The sequence below is a fragment of the Antennarius striatus genome, chromosome 9 (assembly GCF_040054535.1).
Source record: "Antennarius striatus isolate MH-2024 chromosome 9, ASM4005453v1, whole genome shotgun sequence".
Classification (NCBI taxonomy): domain Eukaryota; kingdom Metazoa; phylum Chordata; class Actinopteri; order Lophiiformes; family Antennariidae; genus Antennarius; species Antennarius striatus.
In genome coordinates this window covers 2,180,462-2,199,323 of record NC_090784.1, presented here as the reverse complement: position 1 = coordinate 2,199,323, position 18,862 = coordinate 2,180,462, and the positions used below count along the sequence as shown (strand labels likewise).

Below are 18,862 nucleotides of genomic sequence, written 5' to 3'. Positions count from 1 at the left end.
CAGTGATTTTTAGAATCTTAGGGAACTGCCTTAGTATAAAGAATACAGGTTTTAAGAAGTGATATATTATCACAAATCATAACATAGTTAAAAGTCAACAGAAATAGTCAGGAATAATAAGTTTCTCTCACACCCCTGTTCCTGGGTGTCTACTTTTAGCTTTCCTGCATCCATGGCTAACGTGTTGTTGTTCTTGAACTGATGGTTCTATATGAGGTTACATGTTTGTATCTTGGATTCAGTGTCACACATCCACTGCCGTGTCATTTATGACTGGCCAAGAGCATCACACATGTGCTTGGATCATTAACGGTCATCTATCCATCGAGCTACCTACACATCTGTCTCTCCCCCCGCCCCATCCATTACTGTTTTCTCTCAGGACTTGGAGGAAACCTTGTCACACCACCAAGCATCCTAAAGGCTGTTTTGAATGATTTATCTGAATGCCATGATGATGAGACACGTGTTCTTCAAAGCCTGTTGGTATCAGAGAACGTGCCGATGAAAACACGTGTTCCCATGACCAGAGGGTTCCATCCTGCAGCCACAGTAATAAGATACGATTCCGTTCAGTGTCAATTTTAGCTTTTATTAAGACACAAAGTATTTTCAGTTTTCAACAAGCAAGGACGTGAGGCAATGCAACTGAAGCTCTCCTTTATGTGTTTGTATGCTGTGGACTAACAGGAAAAAATGTTGATAACACAGGACTGTACACGTAAAGAGCACGAGGATCCAGTGTCATATCATATTCAGTGTTTTTTTAATGGAAATAAGAAGAGGCAGCACAATCACTCACAGGTGGGTCATATTGGAATTAACTGTACATGAAGTGAAATGGAACTGTCACTGTTTGTTCTTCATGACATGAACTGACAGAGATAAACATGTCACTGGACTTTACAGAAAGCCAGAAGCAGGATATTACCCTCATGTCTAACGTGTTTTATATTTTTTGTAATCTTATCATTGTAACACACTTATATCCAACACTAATTGAAGCTACATCAACGCATTTACATCACGGTAAAAGGAACACCTTGCTCTCTGTATGCATTACAACGGGATTCATGACACAGATGTCGCAAACATTTCTCCGTTAAACGTTTATCTACCGCTAAAAAATGACATTTTATTATGAAAAGCAGTTTCGGGCAAAGCCTTCCTGTCTGTGACAGATCAGTTGAATAATGTCAGCTGGGAGGTAGGCACCACAGCGCAGTCTTAATGAGAGCACTGTGAATACTTGTACATTCTCTTTTTACAGTTCAAGTGTTTTAATACAGATAACACAGAGAGATGGTTGGAAGGGATCTTGATAACGCACTATGAGATAGCGAGTCGAGTCACATTTAAATCAACGGGACAGAAACGACTGCTGCAGTGATTTGTGGGATAAATGATGCAAGAGTAGCGCTCATAGTTTTTACTTATCTTACTCTTTTTTTTTTGCTGGAGAGTGCAGAGTATACAAGTAATGAAAACTACTAATGAAAAGTGCTACATGAATAAAATTGGCCTTGCCATCTGATGATGAAGAATCCTGTATTTGTAAAACGAGACTTGTTAATGCTGAAGTGACTGCACTGGATCACAGTCAAGGTCCTTGTTTTGTTACTAATGGCCTTTCAGGCATTAAAATGTATGAGTTTTGTTTGAAAAATAAATACTGCAGTTTATTTTAGGAGGAGGTTTAAAGAAAAATATTTGTTCTCTAACCTCCTTCTTTTGAGATGTGGAAATCAAAGCAAAGTTTAAAGTTCATGTTGACTGTACTGTACACATGTTAAAAACAAGAACATGAAATATCTTTCTTAAGTACTCTATTTCTCTTACCTGCTGTACCTGTGTTCAAGCACTTTATTATCCACTTCATTTTAGCTGTAAGGTGAAAATAAAAACAAGATTTGTCCTGTAACTTCCTGCACTTTATTTTGAGAAATGTAAAAAAAAAAAGTCAGAATTGTTAGAAATGTCAAAAAGTTTTTGCTATATACAGTCTCCCTGTGTCTGCTCAAGAAAAAGATTTGTATTAATTGTGATGAACAAAAGTAAGCATGGAATCTCTTTTTTTTTCATTAAAGAGCACTTATAGAAATGATGGTTTATGCTGGATAATATGGTTTTAAAAATCTCAGATGAAAAATTAAGTTTAAAAAGTTAGTAATTAGAGTCAGCCATAAAATTTGGAACAGTGGACCGTAAGTATAGAATGAAAAGAGAATTTTATTCTCATGCTCTGCCACTCAATACTTCTCAGTCAGAGCACAGATGTTGGTGCAGATGTTTCTCAGGCTATAACAACAGATGATTTCCTTAAAAGTCTTCCTCATCTCCTGACTCCTAAAGGCGTAGATGAGTGGGTCGATCACAGAGTTGCACATAATGAGGATGAGGTACATGTTGAAGTGGGACATGAAGCACACGCAGGAGAGGTTCCGTGGACAGGAGATCATCAGGATGAGGTGGAGGAAGAACGGGGCCCAGCAGACGATGAAGATCCCCAGCAGGATGGTCAGTGTGATGGCCCCTTTCATGCTGGCCCGCTGGTGGATGGAATTCTGGCCGGGCAGAGCGGCGATGCGCTTGACGTGAGAGCGCGCCAGCATGAACATGTGGCTGTAGAGGGAGGCCATGAGGAGCAGCATGGCGAAAAACATGGAAACCAGGCAGATGATGACAGGGGTGGTGTCAGAGTAAATGATGAAGACGATCCCACAGCCAGTGCAGAAGGTCCAGATCCCCCCGATAATGCAGCCGGCTCTCCTCACGGTCATGATGTTGTGATACCTCAGTGCATAAAAGATAGTGACGTACCTGTAGGTAGTGACACGTGGTGGTTACTGAGGCAACCGCTAACGGTCGCTGACAAATGGTACGAACCAATGACAGCGGAGGACATGGAAATACATCTTGATAACAATATTCCAGCCAGTACATAAAGTATGTCCCCATTCATTTTTAAGTTTTCCCAGTACATAAGTAAGACAGACACAGGCTGGAAAAAATACAAGTTCAAAATGTATTGATAACAGTCAGAAATTCCACCTTCAGCTCTGGGATGAATAGCAAAATCTGCGCTATTGCAAATTTCCCATAATTTCTTTCAGTCGAATCTTTATTAGTCCTTTCACTTCTCTGTTAACATTCAAGTTTTTTGTTTTTTTTAGAAAAAACAGTGCAATAAATTTGATAATGAATAAAAGCATTACTTTTTTTTTATCTGTGAAAACTTTGATAACATCATCAAGTTATTTCTCAGAAGTGACTTCAAGAACCGCAGAAGACATTTTACAACAGCTTTCAAAACAAACTGAACCCCATGAGTAGATCAGCTGACTGCCAGAAATAAGTAATCATTTACACCGTAGGCAACCGAGGTTGATCATGTCCCGAAGCACCGCTAACATTCTACGGAATTCACATCCAACCACAGTTTTAGTTGGAGCCCAGTTTGAGGATATCATTCATGTGTTGTTGAGCACATGATGCCGGTTTAATAGCATGAAAGACTAAAAGTTAAAACCACACATGAAGACCAGTTTCACATTTTTCGTATGTTGTTCACAGTGTTGGGGTTGAATCTGTTCTGGTAGTTTGACTACATTCATATTTGTGAATTCATTCAATCTGAATGACTTTTTTTCTATGTTTGTAATTGGGAATTACAAACTACAACCTGAACCCACTTTGACCTTGTCGCTTTGCTGACTGCTGAGGTCACCACACACTGAGACTCATTTATCACCACACTAAAACAGTCTGTCCTGCTTACAGAGTGGAAGAGTCTTAATTGATTTCCCTCCTGAGAAGTTATCATCCTATCCGTAGCTGATCAATGACAAGTTTGATCAGGTCCACTGAAAAACACTTTTACAAAACAAAAGCTGAGCTTCTTTCCCCTTTTCATTGAATAGTGCTATTTATTTTTTATTTTATATAAGGTTTTTTCGAACAAGGATGCTTCTGTGATAGAGAGGGATTTTTTTTACTAATTGTAATGTTTTGTGTTATATTTTTAAATTTGAAGATGTATATTGAGCCCTTTTTTCACAGTGCGGTTCTTTTTTTAACTGAATATTTCCTCTGGTGTACATTTTCTATATTGAACTTTTACCAGCGTTAAATAAATGATAGGCCTCAAGTTACAAACTGAAAGTCAGTTCTTCATCTTTTACCTTACCCAGTTCCTGGTAATTACAGTGCGCCCTTGTTCCTCGCGGTCAAAGGGACAGTAAAGTTAATTTTAAGAGACATATATGTTATTTATCATTATGAAAAAATAGAAAAAATAAATTTTATATGTGTAGCATCATCCCTTTGGTCAGAAAAGCTTCAAATCTGCGCCGCAGCAGCTTCCGCATTCAGTGGTCATGTGGGCGTCATAAGAAACAATGCAATCCACCACACAGTAAACCATCCCAGGTGTCTTCACCTGACCCACATCCTGACAGATGTCCAACTAGTTATAATGTCCCGGTTGGGTTTACTGTGTGGATGGGACAGTTCATCACCACCGGTGCTAACGCGCTAGCTCGTCAATGGGATTTTCCATATAATGTTGGCATTGAGCAAGTGGCCATTCGTTACTGGTGGACTGTGTAGAATTAATAACAACTCTAGTTTATATTAATATGTCTTGTACTTATGAATGTATCAGGATCAGGGCCTGACATGATGTTTCTGTATGTTTTATTTCAGTGTCACAGATCTTCTCAGTAAAATCACCCGTCTGTCACTTTTGATATTGTTTACTTCTCACGAGCGCCATAATCACACCATAATCTGGTCATAAAAAGATTCATACAATACCTCCAGTAGCTCCAGACATGAATTAATTATCCACTAAACCTTGTGAATTCAGAATAAATACTATGGGTTGTCTGAAAATGATCTTACCTTCAAATCTCTTTGGAAATCTCCTTCTCCTTCCTAGCTTCCCAGAAGGTATTCTAAGGAACAATAGGTCGTTGTCTTTGAGTTTTCTTGCTGTTCTGTTGACACAACCGTTCACCGCTCAGGTAACATTGATATTTTTGGAGTTAATCGCGTCTAGAATTGTATTGTTTCTTATGGCTGCTAAGCTATGATGGGCTCCAGTGACGTATGACGCCCACGTGACCACTGAATGCAGAAGCTGCTGCGGCGGAGATTTGAAGCTTTTCTGACCAAATGTATTTTTTATTCTATTTTTCATAATGATGAATAACATATATGCCACTTAAAATTAACTTTACTGTCCCTTTAATGCATTTCAGGAATCACACGCAATTAACAAATTCTGTAATATAGCGGCAAACTATTTATCTTATTATTTACGATAATTTAAACATTTATGAACCCTCCCCATACTGATATTAAACCACCTTCTATCTGTATTACTTTTTCCCACACTCTTATCGACTGTTTAAAGCACCTTTGTGTCGTGACTGCCTACCAAACATCCATGATGAGCTGAAGTTGCGAATGTTGATGCGCGAATGTGTGAGGGCGCGCTTTATAATCAAATTACAGCCCCTCAAAAATGTCCTTGTTAAAAAGAGACTCTGGTCCCTGAATGTATGCATGCTAATTAAGATGGTAAATTTAGAAAAGCTTTGAAAGGTTTCTTCAGGTCTCTTCAAGTATCGTTCAGGAACGAGTAAACAAGGTGTTTATCTGTGGTCTAACATGGAGGTCCTACATGGAACCCCTCCCTCTCACCTGTCCACAGCGATGGACAGCAGGCTGCACATGGAGGCGACGACAGAGATGCAGATCATGGAGTCGAACACGTTGTCCATCTGTCTGATGAAATGGTCCTCCACCACCAGCTGTCTGTTGTTAAGGAGGTAAATAATGATGGTCTCCCAGGCGTTGGACACACTCACCAGCATGTCGGCTACGGCCAAACTGTAACCAACAAACCAGGTCGATCATTAATGACTAGGAATCAACTTTGGTTTCTATTCATTCCTCTAGGAGCTTGCAGATTTTCTTCCACTGAAGTAACAATGTCAAGACACAATTCATAAGACATTCTTCAGTCTGTGTAACATTCAAATAATTAGATACAGTATTTTCCGCACTATAAGCGCACCTCAAAGCCTTTAATTTTCTCAAAAACCGACAGTGCGCCTTATAATCCAGTGCGTCTTATGTATGAAAAAAGGATTTGGAATATGCTGTTCATTGAATGTGCGCCTTATAGTCCAGCGCGCCCTATAGTTTGGAAAATACTGTACTTAAAAACTAAAAAACCCACAGAAATCCAAAAAAAGTACATTTTTATTGCATTTTCACAATTCATGAAGGTTTTATTTCATTTATTCTCAGTGATTTAGGGTGACACAATGACAGCCCTGAATGAAGCTCTTACACACCCAGTGTATAGTGTGTCCCTCTTGTTGAGGAGGGTAAAATAACCCAAAACACTTCCAGCTGTAATGAAGCCACCTACAGTGCAGCTGCATTTGATGACATTTGTCAAGGGACGCAATTTTTCAAAGCGGCGTTGGGACAATACATTCAAAGCAAAAACGACATTATTGAAGCATAGTGACTACACCTTTTTTTTAAAAATATGTTTCGAAATATATTTCTAGTTAAGATTATTACACTGTGCATATTATTTAAAGAACTAGAAAATGGTCATCAGTAAATATGTGTGTCTCATAAATCATCTTAGGGATTTTTTGGACCAGTGTGAGGAAGTCACTTCCAGAGGAGGTCCGGGTGGGAGTCAGGTGCTTTGACAGGAAGTCAACAGAGAAGGGAGGATGGAGGTGGAGAATCTCACACTGTGTTAAGGATCAGATGTTGAGCTCTGGCAGGCAAGCTGGGGGGCCACCAGCGGGCGGTCACTGCCATCAATCATGCACACCAAAGACCTTTGGGGTGAACCAGCTCAATGTGGATAAAATGTGGTTCTATTTGACTTACTCAAATATTATCCACAGGAATGGATCCACATTTAAAATGAATCAAGTTTCACAGTCGAGAGATCACTAGAAGGACTTTATATCTGGATGTACAAGCGGCTGCTGCAGGGAAGGTGAGCTGAATTCAGTGACATGTAGACCAAACTGTTCCAGTATTATTTTTAAAAAAGGGAAAAAATTGCTATTGGAGTGCACAGCAGCCCGACTAACTCTTTGTCATAGCAACAAGTGATAGTGGTAACACTTTTGAGGCTTTGTAAGAAATATTAGCCGTGTTTATGACTGCAGTGCTACCAATTTGCCACACTGACACCCTGTGCTGGCATGCTAACATTCGTACAAAATGCTCATCAGCGATGACATTTACACTATAACCAAAAGATTTGCCATCTTGTGGAAAATTTTGTCAGATGACATCTTGTCAGATGACATCTCTGACTAGATGACAAGTTTCTCATCCTGTCAGAGTTATGGCTCTTTGAAATCCAACTAGAGCACGTGTGAAATGAGCTTTCAACTTTCATAATAGCCCCACTGTTTCAACTCAGACAAGCGCAAAAACAAAACAAGAACCAAGGCAGTCAGAGACTGAAACATCCCGCGACTTACCCTGACCTACCTACTTAACCTGACCTTTCAGGGTAGGTCAAAGCTATGGACTCGATTTTATCTATGATCAAAGCTAGTGCATGAGTAGATCAAAGCATAGGTAGATCAGAGACCATAGATCAAAGCACTACCTTTGATCTATGACCTCCCTCATCTTTCTATCTTATCCGGTTCCTGAGAGTACAAAAGTTGAAATTTGACCTTGGCCTACTTTTTTCAAGGTCAAGGTCATCATCTCATTTTCATCCCCTTTGCTGCCCGAGTGATGAGCTTTTTGTTTCATCCTTCTATCTGCTTGTTGGTTGTGAAGATATTTGGTGGACAAACTAACGGACCAACAGACGGACGAACACACGAACACTGACAATGACAATACATCACCGCTTTGAAGCGGGATGTACAGGTAAGTATGTTACCAAGCGTTTTATGTCAATGACATGCTTTAATTCAGAGCACTTCAAAATATAGATAAATAGAAAACTTTTTCATTCTTTTGCACATTTATTTCACTTGTTAGTTTAATATTGTTTCATGTCAGTCACACGCCAATTTTTAGAACACAGAACTCAGAAGACCTTCACTCTAATCCTCAGTCTGACTAACCGGGTACTGCACATGCACAAAGGATGCTTTCCCAGACTTCCTGAATTATTGCTGCATAATCCATCATCAAGTGCAGCAATGCACCGGCAATAGGTCCGGATCCTTTTCCTCGCCTCATTCCCTTGAATCTGCTGGGATAGGGTCCAGCATCCCCTGTGACCCGTGAAAGCGGAATAGCAGGACGGAAAATGAATGAATGAATGAATGAATGAATGAATGAATGAATGAATCCGTCAAAAGTTATGCGCTAAAATGCTCATGGATGTGTCGATGAAGATTGACTTGTCTATTCCCGCCAGATTCAAAGCAAATCGGATCCCAATGAGATTTCCTTTCATATCCGACTTTTAGGACTGACTGTCCACACTGTTTTTGGGAAGTGTCCAAATGGGATTTTACTCTGTTCAGACTGGGACACATTTTTGGCTGATCTGACAGGTTGCTGTCAGATGAGCCGACATCAGGGCGGAGCTGGCGTCAGCGCTCCTTAACGCGCATTGGCTCTTGAGCAAGACACCCCTGGCTGATTCCATTCAGTGCATCAGAGTAAACTGAGGACATGACAAAATATGTACATAGTTAATTGTGTTTTGCATTTTTGTAGTAGGTTGATCATTTTATAAGTAGCTTGCATCTTGAAAAAGTGTGAGAACCCCTGATTGGTGGAGGCTGAGGGGTACAGGACAGTGGAGTCTCTGCTGGAGGAGGGTGAAGAGGAAGATATCATGATGGATGAGGAGTTATTATAGATTTTTTCCAAAAGAAAAACATGGAAAAAAAATCAATAAAGAAGAAAAAGAGACATCCATTGACACGTGTAGCTCTGAGAGTGAAAATGAAGACAGTTGGAATCGAGCCATAGAAGGACAAGATAAACCTGACAAGTATTTAAAAAATTCCTGCAAGACTCAAATGGTCTTAAGGTTGAGATGGAGAATTTCCTCCCTGATTTTAACATGTTTTAGACACCATCTGCTTGTATTCAGAGAACCCAGAAGGAATCAATCACTGAGTTTTTACTGACCAAGAGATGTTTAGAATGAAAACGTTCATGTCAACGGTATCCGATCATAGAAAACAAATAGTTTTTTAGAATTATGTCTGTCTTGTTAAACCTGCTTTACATACTTGTTTGTTTTCAGCTCCATTTTTAACATGTGCAACATGAAACAGATTTCATTGTTTTACCCATCATTTTAGGATTCCTTTGCCAGCAAAACAAACAAAAAACAAATATCTTAGGAAAGTTTCTTCGTGCAAAGAGTCAGTGAAGAGACAGAAGGAGAACCTGCAACTACAAAGAAAAGTCTGAGTCCGACAAAATATCGTCTGTGATGCAAATACTGGTTGAGGACCACTGGTAATCAGCCAACTGATCAGCCTCAGTGAGTGACGATAAAAGAATATACAAATAAATAGTAAAGATTTTAAACTTAAGTTCAGGCTGACACCCCATGGAGGGTTCACCTTGGTTTGGCATCAGCTGTGGACCCTTCATGGAGTCTTTCTACAAGCCACCGTTAACAAAAAGCTTGAAGAGCTGCAGTGGAGGATTTTACACGGCGCTGTGGTCCTCAACAGTTTTATTACAATTATCAAGCCAAATGTGTCTGAAAACTGTTCAATCTGTCCTCACAGAGAAACTGATTTTCACTGTGTCCATGACCATCAGCGGGTCAAAATGTGTTCCTGTTTTTAGAGAATCTTTTTCTCATTTGGTAACAGTTCCAACAAACAAGTCTTTATTTTAGTTTTAAACGCAGGGAGGAGGGGAAAGCAGTGACAGCTTTTAAATTTCCTTCTGAGTCAGACAAAGATGGAATTTTTTTTTTCTTCACTTTTTTGGCGTTTCCCTTCAGGGGTCTCCACAGCGAATCAGTTTCCTCCATCTGACCCTGTCTTCTGCATCCTCTTCTCTCACCTTAACTACCTTCATGTCCTCTTTCACTACATCCATAAACCTCCTCTTTGGTCTTCCTCTAGGCCTCCTGCCTGGCAGTTCAAAACTCAGCATCCTTCTACCAATATATTCACTATCTCTCCTCTGGACATGTCCAAACCATCTCAGTCTGGCCTGGATGGATGGATGGATGGATGGATGGATGGATGGATGGATGGATGCGTCAGACTAGAATCACAATTAGCGTCAATCATCATGGAGCGATAAACGACGTGGAAACGTTTAAGAACCTGTGTGTGAACGATTTGATGTGTTCTGTGTTCAGTGAGACGTCTGTGTTTGGTTGTTGGTTTGGTTTGATTAGTTTGTTCATTTTGTTCTCTAGTATTTATTTATGTATTTTGTGAATCTGTGATGAATCTGTAGCTTTGATTTTTCTGAATAAATGTATTCTTAAAAATAAAATAAAAAATCTTTCTTTCCTGGAGTCTAGACACACAGCCATGTACAAAACATGTGATATTAAGTATTAAGTATAGTTAAGTATTTTCCTAAAGACATGTAAATCACTATGCATTGTGACTTTAATGCTACACAGTAAGCATGACATTATTGCTGTCAGTTTTCTTGATGTTAGGGAATTTCACATCACACATCCAACGTAACCGGTAAAACGTCCCAATAGATGAATAATTTCAACGTTACGAGACAGAAAATGTTCGTGATTGACTTCATCACAACTGAAGGAAACTCACAGACCAAAGTAAAAAGGCAAGGAGGAGGTTCATCAAAATATATAAGCATGAATGTAAAACAGTGGGTTCCTGGGAGTCTGTACTGATGGTGGAAAAAGGGGCAATTATTCTGCTGCCCTGCTGCTTTGAGTCAGATATAAAATGACTTGAGCCACAAAGAGCTCTTCTCACAGAGGATATAAAACTGTCGGAAGCACATCTGCCTTTACGTTAGGCATGAGGCCTTCAGCCTCTCATTGATGTGATACTTGGTAAATTATTCTAAATACTTTTCAACAGTTCCTTTTCTAAGCTGCTTCATCCGCTGTTGTGGGGAGCTGGGGTCTATCCCAGCTGAGGCGGGAATCCCATTGCAAATTCATACTAAGGTACATTAAGATGAAGGAAAACAGACAGTCTGGATAACATGTAGAAGAGATTCTTTATGTGTTGTGTGAACTATTCACCTGCAAATGAAGAAGTACATGGGCGAGTGGAGGTTCTTGTTCTTCACTATGGCTGTGATGACCAGGATGTTCTCCAGCAACGAGATGATACCCAGGATCAGAAAGACCTGGGCAGGGAAAAGCTCCGTTAAACTGAGCGCAAGAGTAAAGGTGAGCACAGTTGTCAAGTGGAATAAAACGGAATAAATGTGAATTAGAGGATTAATCTGAAATAGGTTAGGAAAGAGGAAGAAAAAAAATACTAGGATTTAGTATTTATACATGGAAAAGCATGTAGAATTGATGTACACTTTTCCAGTCCCACACATTCTGGTCATACCTCTACAGCAATGTGGACCTGCTCACATGCTGCGGGTTTGGATGTGCTGGTGCTGGGTGGGAGCAGTGGGGGGGACCGGGTGTAGTTCTGGTGATGATAGAGATAATCCCAGGTGGAGTTGGCCAGTGTCCCCTCCATTTGGGGGGAGACCTCAGATACATTCATTCCTGCTGTTGCTCTGGATTGGATCAGTGCTGCTCTGCCGTGGATGTCATTTTACATGCAGGCTGCAGAGAGAAAAGAACACTTAACAGTAAGTCCTTCATGCAGGGCGATCACATTGTTCATTCAGTGCCTGTTTCTAGATAATATATTGGAATGAGCAGTTTCAAAAGTTTTTGAATCATCAGATTCTTCTTCCCATTTTATCACATTCAAAATGTATTTATTACATTACATAATAAGTCCGGTTTGAAGGAACATTATGAAGGAACAATGAGACAGCTATTGATGTTGCTCATGTTTTTCAGATGCAAATTCTATTTTCATTTTAGAGTTCATCATAATTATCAGTTATTTTATAGATCCCACAAATAATATCCCATTATTGATGTAGCCCAGTTGAGAAAACTAGAGGTTTAAACTAAAGGAGCCCTAAATTTCTTAATAAAGTATTTAAGAGAAATAAACTCAAAACAGTAACAAGAGTTACTAGGAGAATAAAAGTAATTTAGTTGGGATTATAAATTGTTAACTGAGAGTTAATACTGGATGAATCAAAGCGTGATGAGTAAACAGTCCTAAGGTGTTCATTTTGATATTGAAAAGACTGATTTAAACCACCTGCGGGCGTTGGCTGGGGGGCGGAGGAGATGGCAGGAAAAGGTGGAAGAGGAAAAAGCGGGAAGGAGAGATGGATTGTGGGAAAAGATATAGATTGGACGGACTAGTACTCAGGGCAGCGTGGTTTATGTTGTCCCTGCAAGACTAACGTTGAGACAACAACTAAGAGAGAGACTGTTTCCCTTTACGTTGGCCGTTGGACACGTTTGGCGCAAGTACTGCAGGTCAAAGTTGATTCTACAGCGTCTACTAGAAACTGTGACTTGTAATTGTCGGACTCTACTGAGGACCGCATCATCGCCGCACAGAGCAACGCACAGGCCTGCATCGTGGGTGGGGTGTGTGTGTGGTGTGTGTGTGCGTGTGGGCCACACAGTGTGTGTTAAAGGTCTAATGCTATCTTTTCAAGTCCATTTCAATGTCATGATACATTTCATGGGTTAAGTTGAACTGATATATTCGCAAATATAATTTATTAAAAGTTAATGGCATCATTTGAGTAATACATAGTTAGGGAGAGAGATGGGGGACCAGTGTTGAGTATTTGGGGAAATATTTGAGTGGATTATATAATTTAGGAAGTAATTCATGTTTACAATTCATGTTTTGGTAAGATCATCCATTGGTGATGCCAGTGGATTGAGGTAAAACATATTGTGTTCACTCTTTAAGGTTTTTAAAGCCTTGTGTCCTATTTGGCATTTCATTGTATCTTCTCATTTCATTTAATATTTTATTTTATTTCATTTCATAAAGGAGTTTTTCTTCTAAATTTTAAAACAAAAAACAAAATATCATTTCAGTAAAGAGATCCCTTTAAATGTAACAGCTGTTGTCTGGGTCAGTTATTTCATTATTACTCGAACTCAATACCCCCATGGCTCATGGGGGCGCTGCATTGAGGTGCGATGACACTTAATTTTCAAAATGTTTATCTTGGCTTGAATAATAATTAAAGACAAGTAACTAAATAGCTTTGGTTTGAAAGCTGGACATCTGTATGATGAGCATGATTTATGTTTTATAACTGATAATGTAGTGAACAAATTCACTTTGTGATCTGTCCAACAGCCAGAGTGGCAGAGGGGCTGATTGAGCTGTTAAGCTTCACTGATCCTGTTCACAATGGCTGACATGTTACTTCGTCTTCTCTGTCTCTTCCTTTACAAATTGTGTGTTGCGTAATGAACATCTTTTTGAGCTGATTTACATCACGTGATATTCATAAACGATATAAATTAACCACAGTTGGGTGGACTGTTCCACTGTGTTAGTGTGGATGTTTCCAATGGTTTGGTAAAATAAAGGTCAGTCACTTCACAGAAGTATGGTTTGTCATAGCCATCACAAGATCACAGACGAATTACATCCCAATATTCTGAGAGATGGAGTTTGCGTCAGCTGCTCTATGCAACACTTGGAGAATCAGGCACAAGTACGTCAGTGTTCAGAAACCCCAGTTAATCAGTTGTGACAAATTTTCCCTGCAAGAACTTCCCTGTTTCCTCATTTCAACTCATGACTTTGCTTAAATACTCCTAAGGTTATCAAAGATGCATATCTGAAACACCGTCACAAACCGATATGACTGACGTCATCCTCTATTTAAGCTAGGGCTATCAGTTTAACGCGTTAATTAGATTAATTACGCTGCAAATTAATACGCTATAAACATTGACGCAATTATTTGTGAGTGGTGAGTCAATGCGCAAGCATTTTAGATTTGGCACATTGAGGGACCCCAAAAATCAATATTAGTCCCCCAAAACAACCGCACAGCACCACCCTGGCACACAAAACAAACCCACCCACACATCAACGGACAGAAATACCAAACAGTGGTTGTTACTTGGCTCATAACTGTAGACACGGGTCAACATCTTTACTAGTAAGTAACGCAATGACCTTTTTAATGATATAATCATCATTAAACAGGTCATTATATTTAGCAAGTGTTTAATATTGTTGTGTCGACATTTATTTAATGTGTTGTTTTGTCACAATGTCCAGTTCTACACAACTGGTGAAATGAATGAGATTTATGTGCCCAAAGGTTGTCAGCACAAGTCTCTGCCATGTGTGTTTTTAGTCAACCTTACACAGTCATTGAAATAAAAAAAATTATGCACTCACAAACAAGCTGAACTAAGAACCAGTCCAGGACGTCATCATGAGTGTCTGGAGTGAAACCTGCTGCTAAAGATAATATGTACATACAGATTGGGAAGCAAACCAAGATGAGGAAAAGACACACAATAAAAGTTTTTTTTTTGTTTTGTTTTTACCATTTAATTGAAATAAGCACTCTGTAGTCCACAGGGTGTCGGTGAGTCGCTGAGAAGATGCAGTTAGGACACAACAGCCCTTAAAATTCATTTTCAGGCAGCACTTCATAGAACAGTTATTATAAGCTGATTAAAGGTCCCTTTTTTCATTTTTAAATTCATGTCATTCAGCTGCCAGATTTCCAACTATACTGTATTTGGGATTTGCCCCAAACTGATTTGTGGTCCTCAATATCTTTGAATGAATATTAATAAAATCATTTCCGCCCTGAAACCTTCCGTATTAATGGGCGTGCCTCTTAGCTCTCTCTATCAACGCCCCCTCGGTTACACGTGTGTTTTGTTTACATGTGTTTACTGTTTACTATTTAAGTCTCAGTGACTTCGTTATTTCGTTCTTGTTTTTCTCATGGTTTTCACTCTTGTTTTCCATGACACAACTGTTAATTTCTCTGCACTAAGCAAAGAGCTGCTTTCGCAGTCATGTAACTCATGGCTCATTGTGTAAACACGATAGCTGATCAAAGTGAAACCAGCTAGTAAACGTGGATAGTTTGTGGAGAAAAACACACAGTGTTTGCAAATGGGACAGAAATTAGTGGAGATGTTTACAGACAGGATGTAATTAAAGATGTGTTTCCCGACAATCGTCACAAACAATGAGATCGCTGGCTAACAACACCTGGGAGCTAAGCTGATGCAGTCTAATGAAACATGGGATGTTACCCGAGAAGTAAGACCAAACGTATTGTATTGATGAAGTACATTTAACTGTTGGCTGTTGTGCGAAGTCTGTCCTTTATCTCTGTCCACTAACCTACGTAACAGTGACGAGGAGGACGAATGGAAGCTAGGACACTAAAACTGTACATCCCTGTATATACATTTTTATCTATTATCTATTATCTATTTATTACAATTTCTTTTAGTTCTTCATTCTTAAATTCTAGCATTCATCCTAAACCGGACAACAATTCTGATTTAGTAGCATCTTCATCTACTATGAAACTGGTTGTGTTTGCTATGATGCTGAGGATACACCTTACACGGCCACACAGCCACACACACACACACACACACACACACACACACACACACACACACACACACACACACACACACACACACACACACACACACACACACACACACACACACACACACACACCTGACTGAAACGGAGATATATACTTAGCAAATGCTAGCTGACTTCAACAGCTTGTGAGGAACTTTCAGAGTGTTTCTTGAGCCAGGATATTACCACACACTGCTGTCATAGCCTGAACATGAACTCCCCTTCGGGGATGACCACATCCTTAGTGGACATGTCAATCTATCAATATGGCTCAAGATATGTCAATCACTCTGTCTGTCCCTCCGGGTGTGACGTCACAAACCAAACTGTTATGAATCTTAGTATTTTCCCGGTGGATTCTGCATTTTTTCATATATTTATTGATGCAGAAAGTGTTTGTTTTCCAGATTCTAGGATTTGGTCAGGTTAGGGAGGACAACTATGTATATGTAGAGACCTGAAAAAGAGTGTTTTTCATAATAGGGCTTTAAGTCCTAAATAAGCACTTAGGACTTAAAGTCCAGTGGATTGATTTAAACTGCTTAAAACTATATGCTTTCATATAAATTAATCAGTTGTCTTTTCAATCATATATTTACCGCGATTAAGAATTGTTTTATTACAGTTCAGATGTTATTACAAAAAATTTTAACAGAAATTTTTACCTCATGAAATGAATTCCAAAGAAATTGTTCTGATCTCACAATGCTGGATTTATGGAAAATGGAAATAACAATTAGTCAATACTTCATGACAAAATATAGAAAAGGTGGAGGAAACAGTATGGAAACAAACTAACGAACGAGCGATTGAACTAACGAACAAATGAACAAACAAACGATTGAAGGAACAAACGAACGAAGGAACACACGAACAGACGAAAGAATGAATCTTCTCTTGAAGAAAAGGTTAAAAAAAGTTTACCCATTTCCTTTTGTTGTTCATACTGGATTATACAACGCATCGCGATAGGTTGGAATCTTTATCCTAGCCTAGCCATTCCCATAACCCCTGAGAGTCGCTGGGGTACCCCAGACGGCCCGCGGCTGTCATCATATGGCGTGTCTTGGCAACTGAACCTGGAGGTGCCTGTCCCTCTCAAGGTTGGATTCAGTTTAACGTCATACTCAGAACAACAGAATCTTTATTTAACTGATAAAGCAGGACATGATAAAACAACAATGTTTTTTCTATGTATTTCCTTTTAATTCTGTGAAAGTCTAGGAGGTCTTCTTCAAAGCATCATATGAGAGGCAGCTTGTTAGCTTGACGCAGGGAAAGGAACTACAACGTAGGCTAGCAGACAGCTCTCACTTTGAAGTTCTCAACTGGCCTGAGGGGCGTTAGATGCTCTGAGCAGACCTTTGATTACATAACTCTCAGCGTGCAAGAGCTCCTTGGTCTGTGTTTTCTTTCCTTGAAGACATTAGTAATTAAAGCTTTTCTTGTTCAGGAGTAACGTTATCTACGTTCAGATGCTGACCTTCATCAGAATCATTTCTTATACAATGTGGTTGATATTTAATGTACGTAATATTTAATGTCGAGGTCGGTCTAAAGCCATTGTCAACTGTCGGCCAGTCCAAAGCCAGAATAAATGCAGAGGGTTGCAGCAGGAAGGGCATCCAGCATGCAAAACTGATACTGATTTATGCTGATTACACTACTGGAGGTGGTGGTGGTGGTGATGATGATGATGATGATGATGATGATGATGATGATGATGATGATGATGATGATGATGATGATGATGATGATGATGATGATGATGATGATGTTTCCACTGCTTGCCTACTGCACAAGGCTGGGAGCGTCTCTCTCTAATTGCGCAATTTGACTGCAATTTGTACTTCCTTACAATAGTATGTGCCTCTCCTAATTGTATCGTACACTTTTACAACCCTACTAGTGGATCTCCCACTGTTTCGGCTGTTCCGGTAATTGTGGTAACAGAGTGTTATCACTGGAAATGGTTGGAGGCAATGTCGGATCAATTCAATCAGACACAAAGAAAGTGTAGGGACAAAATGAAGAACATATTTAAATGAAAAAAGAAAAAAAAAACCTCACAGACATCACTTACTTCCTCTTTTGCATCTTTATGCTTACCATCCATCGCCAACACCTACACATGGTTTTGACAAAACACATTAATGTCCCACATAAATGTCACACACATGGAAAGATGTTTCCTGTGAACATAAGCCACAACGTTCTCATCCCAGATGTAAATGGATGCTTTGTCACATCTCCATTGTCTCATAAAGACACATAAAGTGCTATTTAACATCTGTGGCCAGTATGCAAACCCTTCTTCATGCAAAGCATTACTAATATATACCATACCGGAAATACAGTAGCTTTTAAATTTAAATACAAAATCCATGCATGTGGATTTAAGAAAGGCTCGTATTTGCTTTCATGAGTGTGATCCATTCACTTTTTATAAAACACAGTGTTGTGCAGGTGCTTTGATTACCTTACACTGACACAGATTCCTTTGGAGGTATATCTATCCTCACGAGTCCATTCAAATTCTCAGGACATTTAAGTTTAAGTTTCATATTCATGAAGTCATGAAGGTGAGAACAATGCTCTTAATAACCTAAAGTCAGAAGGATACCTCCAAATATACCAGGATTTGCTACCCTAGGAATGAGACTGGGCTACATCTGCATGTTTGCTACCAAATAAAAAGAGAGGAAAATTTATGAAACACTTAAAAAAAACTGAAAAAGATTTCAGAAAACCACTGAGAAGCTGAAACTAGAGGTCACAGATAAATATAATAGCTTCAGCAGCTCCAGTGGTCAGAATATGACAGCAACCTGTCGAAAGAGAGCAAAGCTATGCTTGACAAATAAGTGGTTTGTGTGACCAAAAAATATATCACCTTGATTGCAATCTGATAATTTATACAGTAAAAGAACTTTATTTTGAAATTGTCACAAAAGAAATTCAAATATGTATGAAATTACTGAATAACCTACACAGACAGGTCTGTTAGCTTCAGACAGCCAAAGATACAAGCTAGAAGCAATCATGTGTCGGGACTGTGCTGTCTTTTATGCATCTGTACCAAAGGCATGCACGCATGGATAATATACCATTTGCAAAGTACAGAGCAATAGTTGTAAGACATAACACTGTTGAGTCCATGCTTT

General features: G+C 39.3%; 1 protein-coding gene across 1 annotated transcript in view; it reads right to left on the bottom strand.

Annotated features, from left to right (window-relative positions):
* Positions 1–749: 749 nt before the first annotated feature.
* The window catches only part of mc5ra (melanocortin 5a receptor), a 30,357-nt gene continuing 12,244 nt past the window's right edge, over positions 750–18,862 (bottom strand). The window contains exons 2-5 of the mRNA XM_068324507.1: positions 11,556–11,782; positions 11,237–11,343; positions 5,707–5,895; positions 750–2,820 (exon numbers count right to left, since the gene is read on the bottom strand). Coding sequence (XP_068180608.1) covers positions 2,250–2,820; positions 5,707–5,895; positions 11,237–11,343; positions 11,556–11,720 — 1,032 coding nt within the window. The 5' untranslated portion in view covers positions 11,721–11,782 and the 3' untranslated portion in view covers positions 750–2,249. The remainder of the gene's footprint in view (positions 2,821–5,706; positions 5,896–11,236; positions 11,344–11,555; positions 11,783–18,862) is intronic.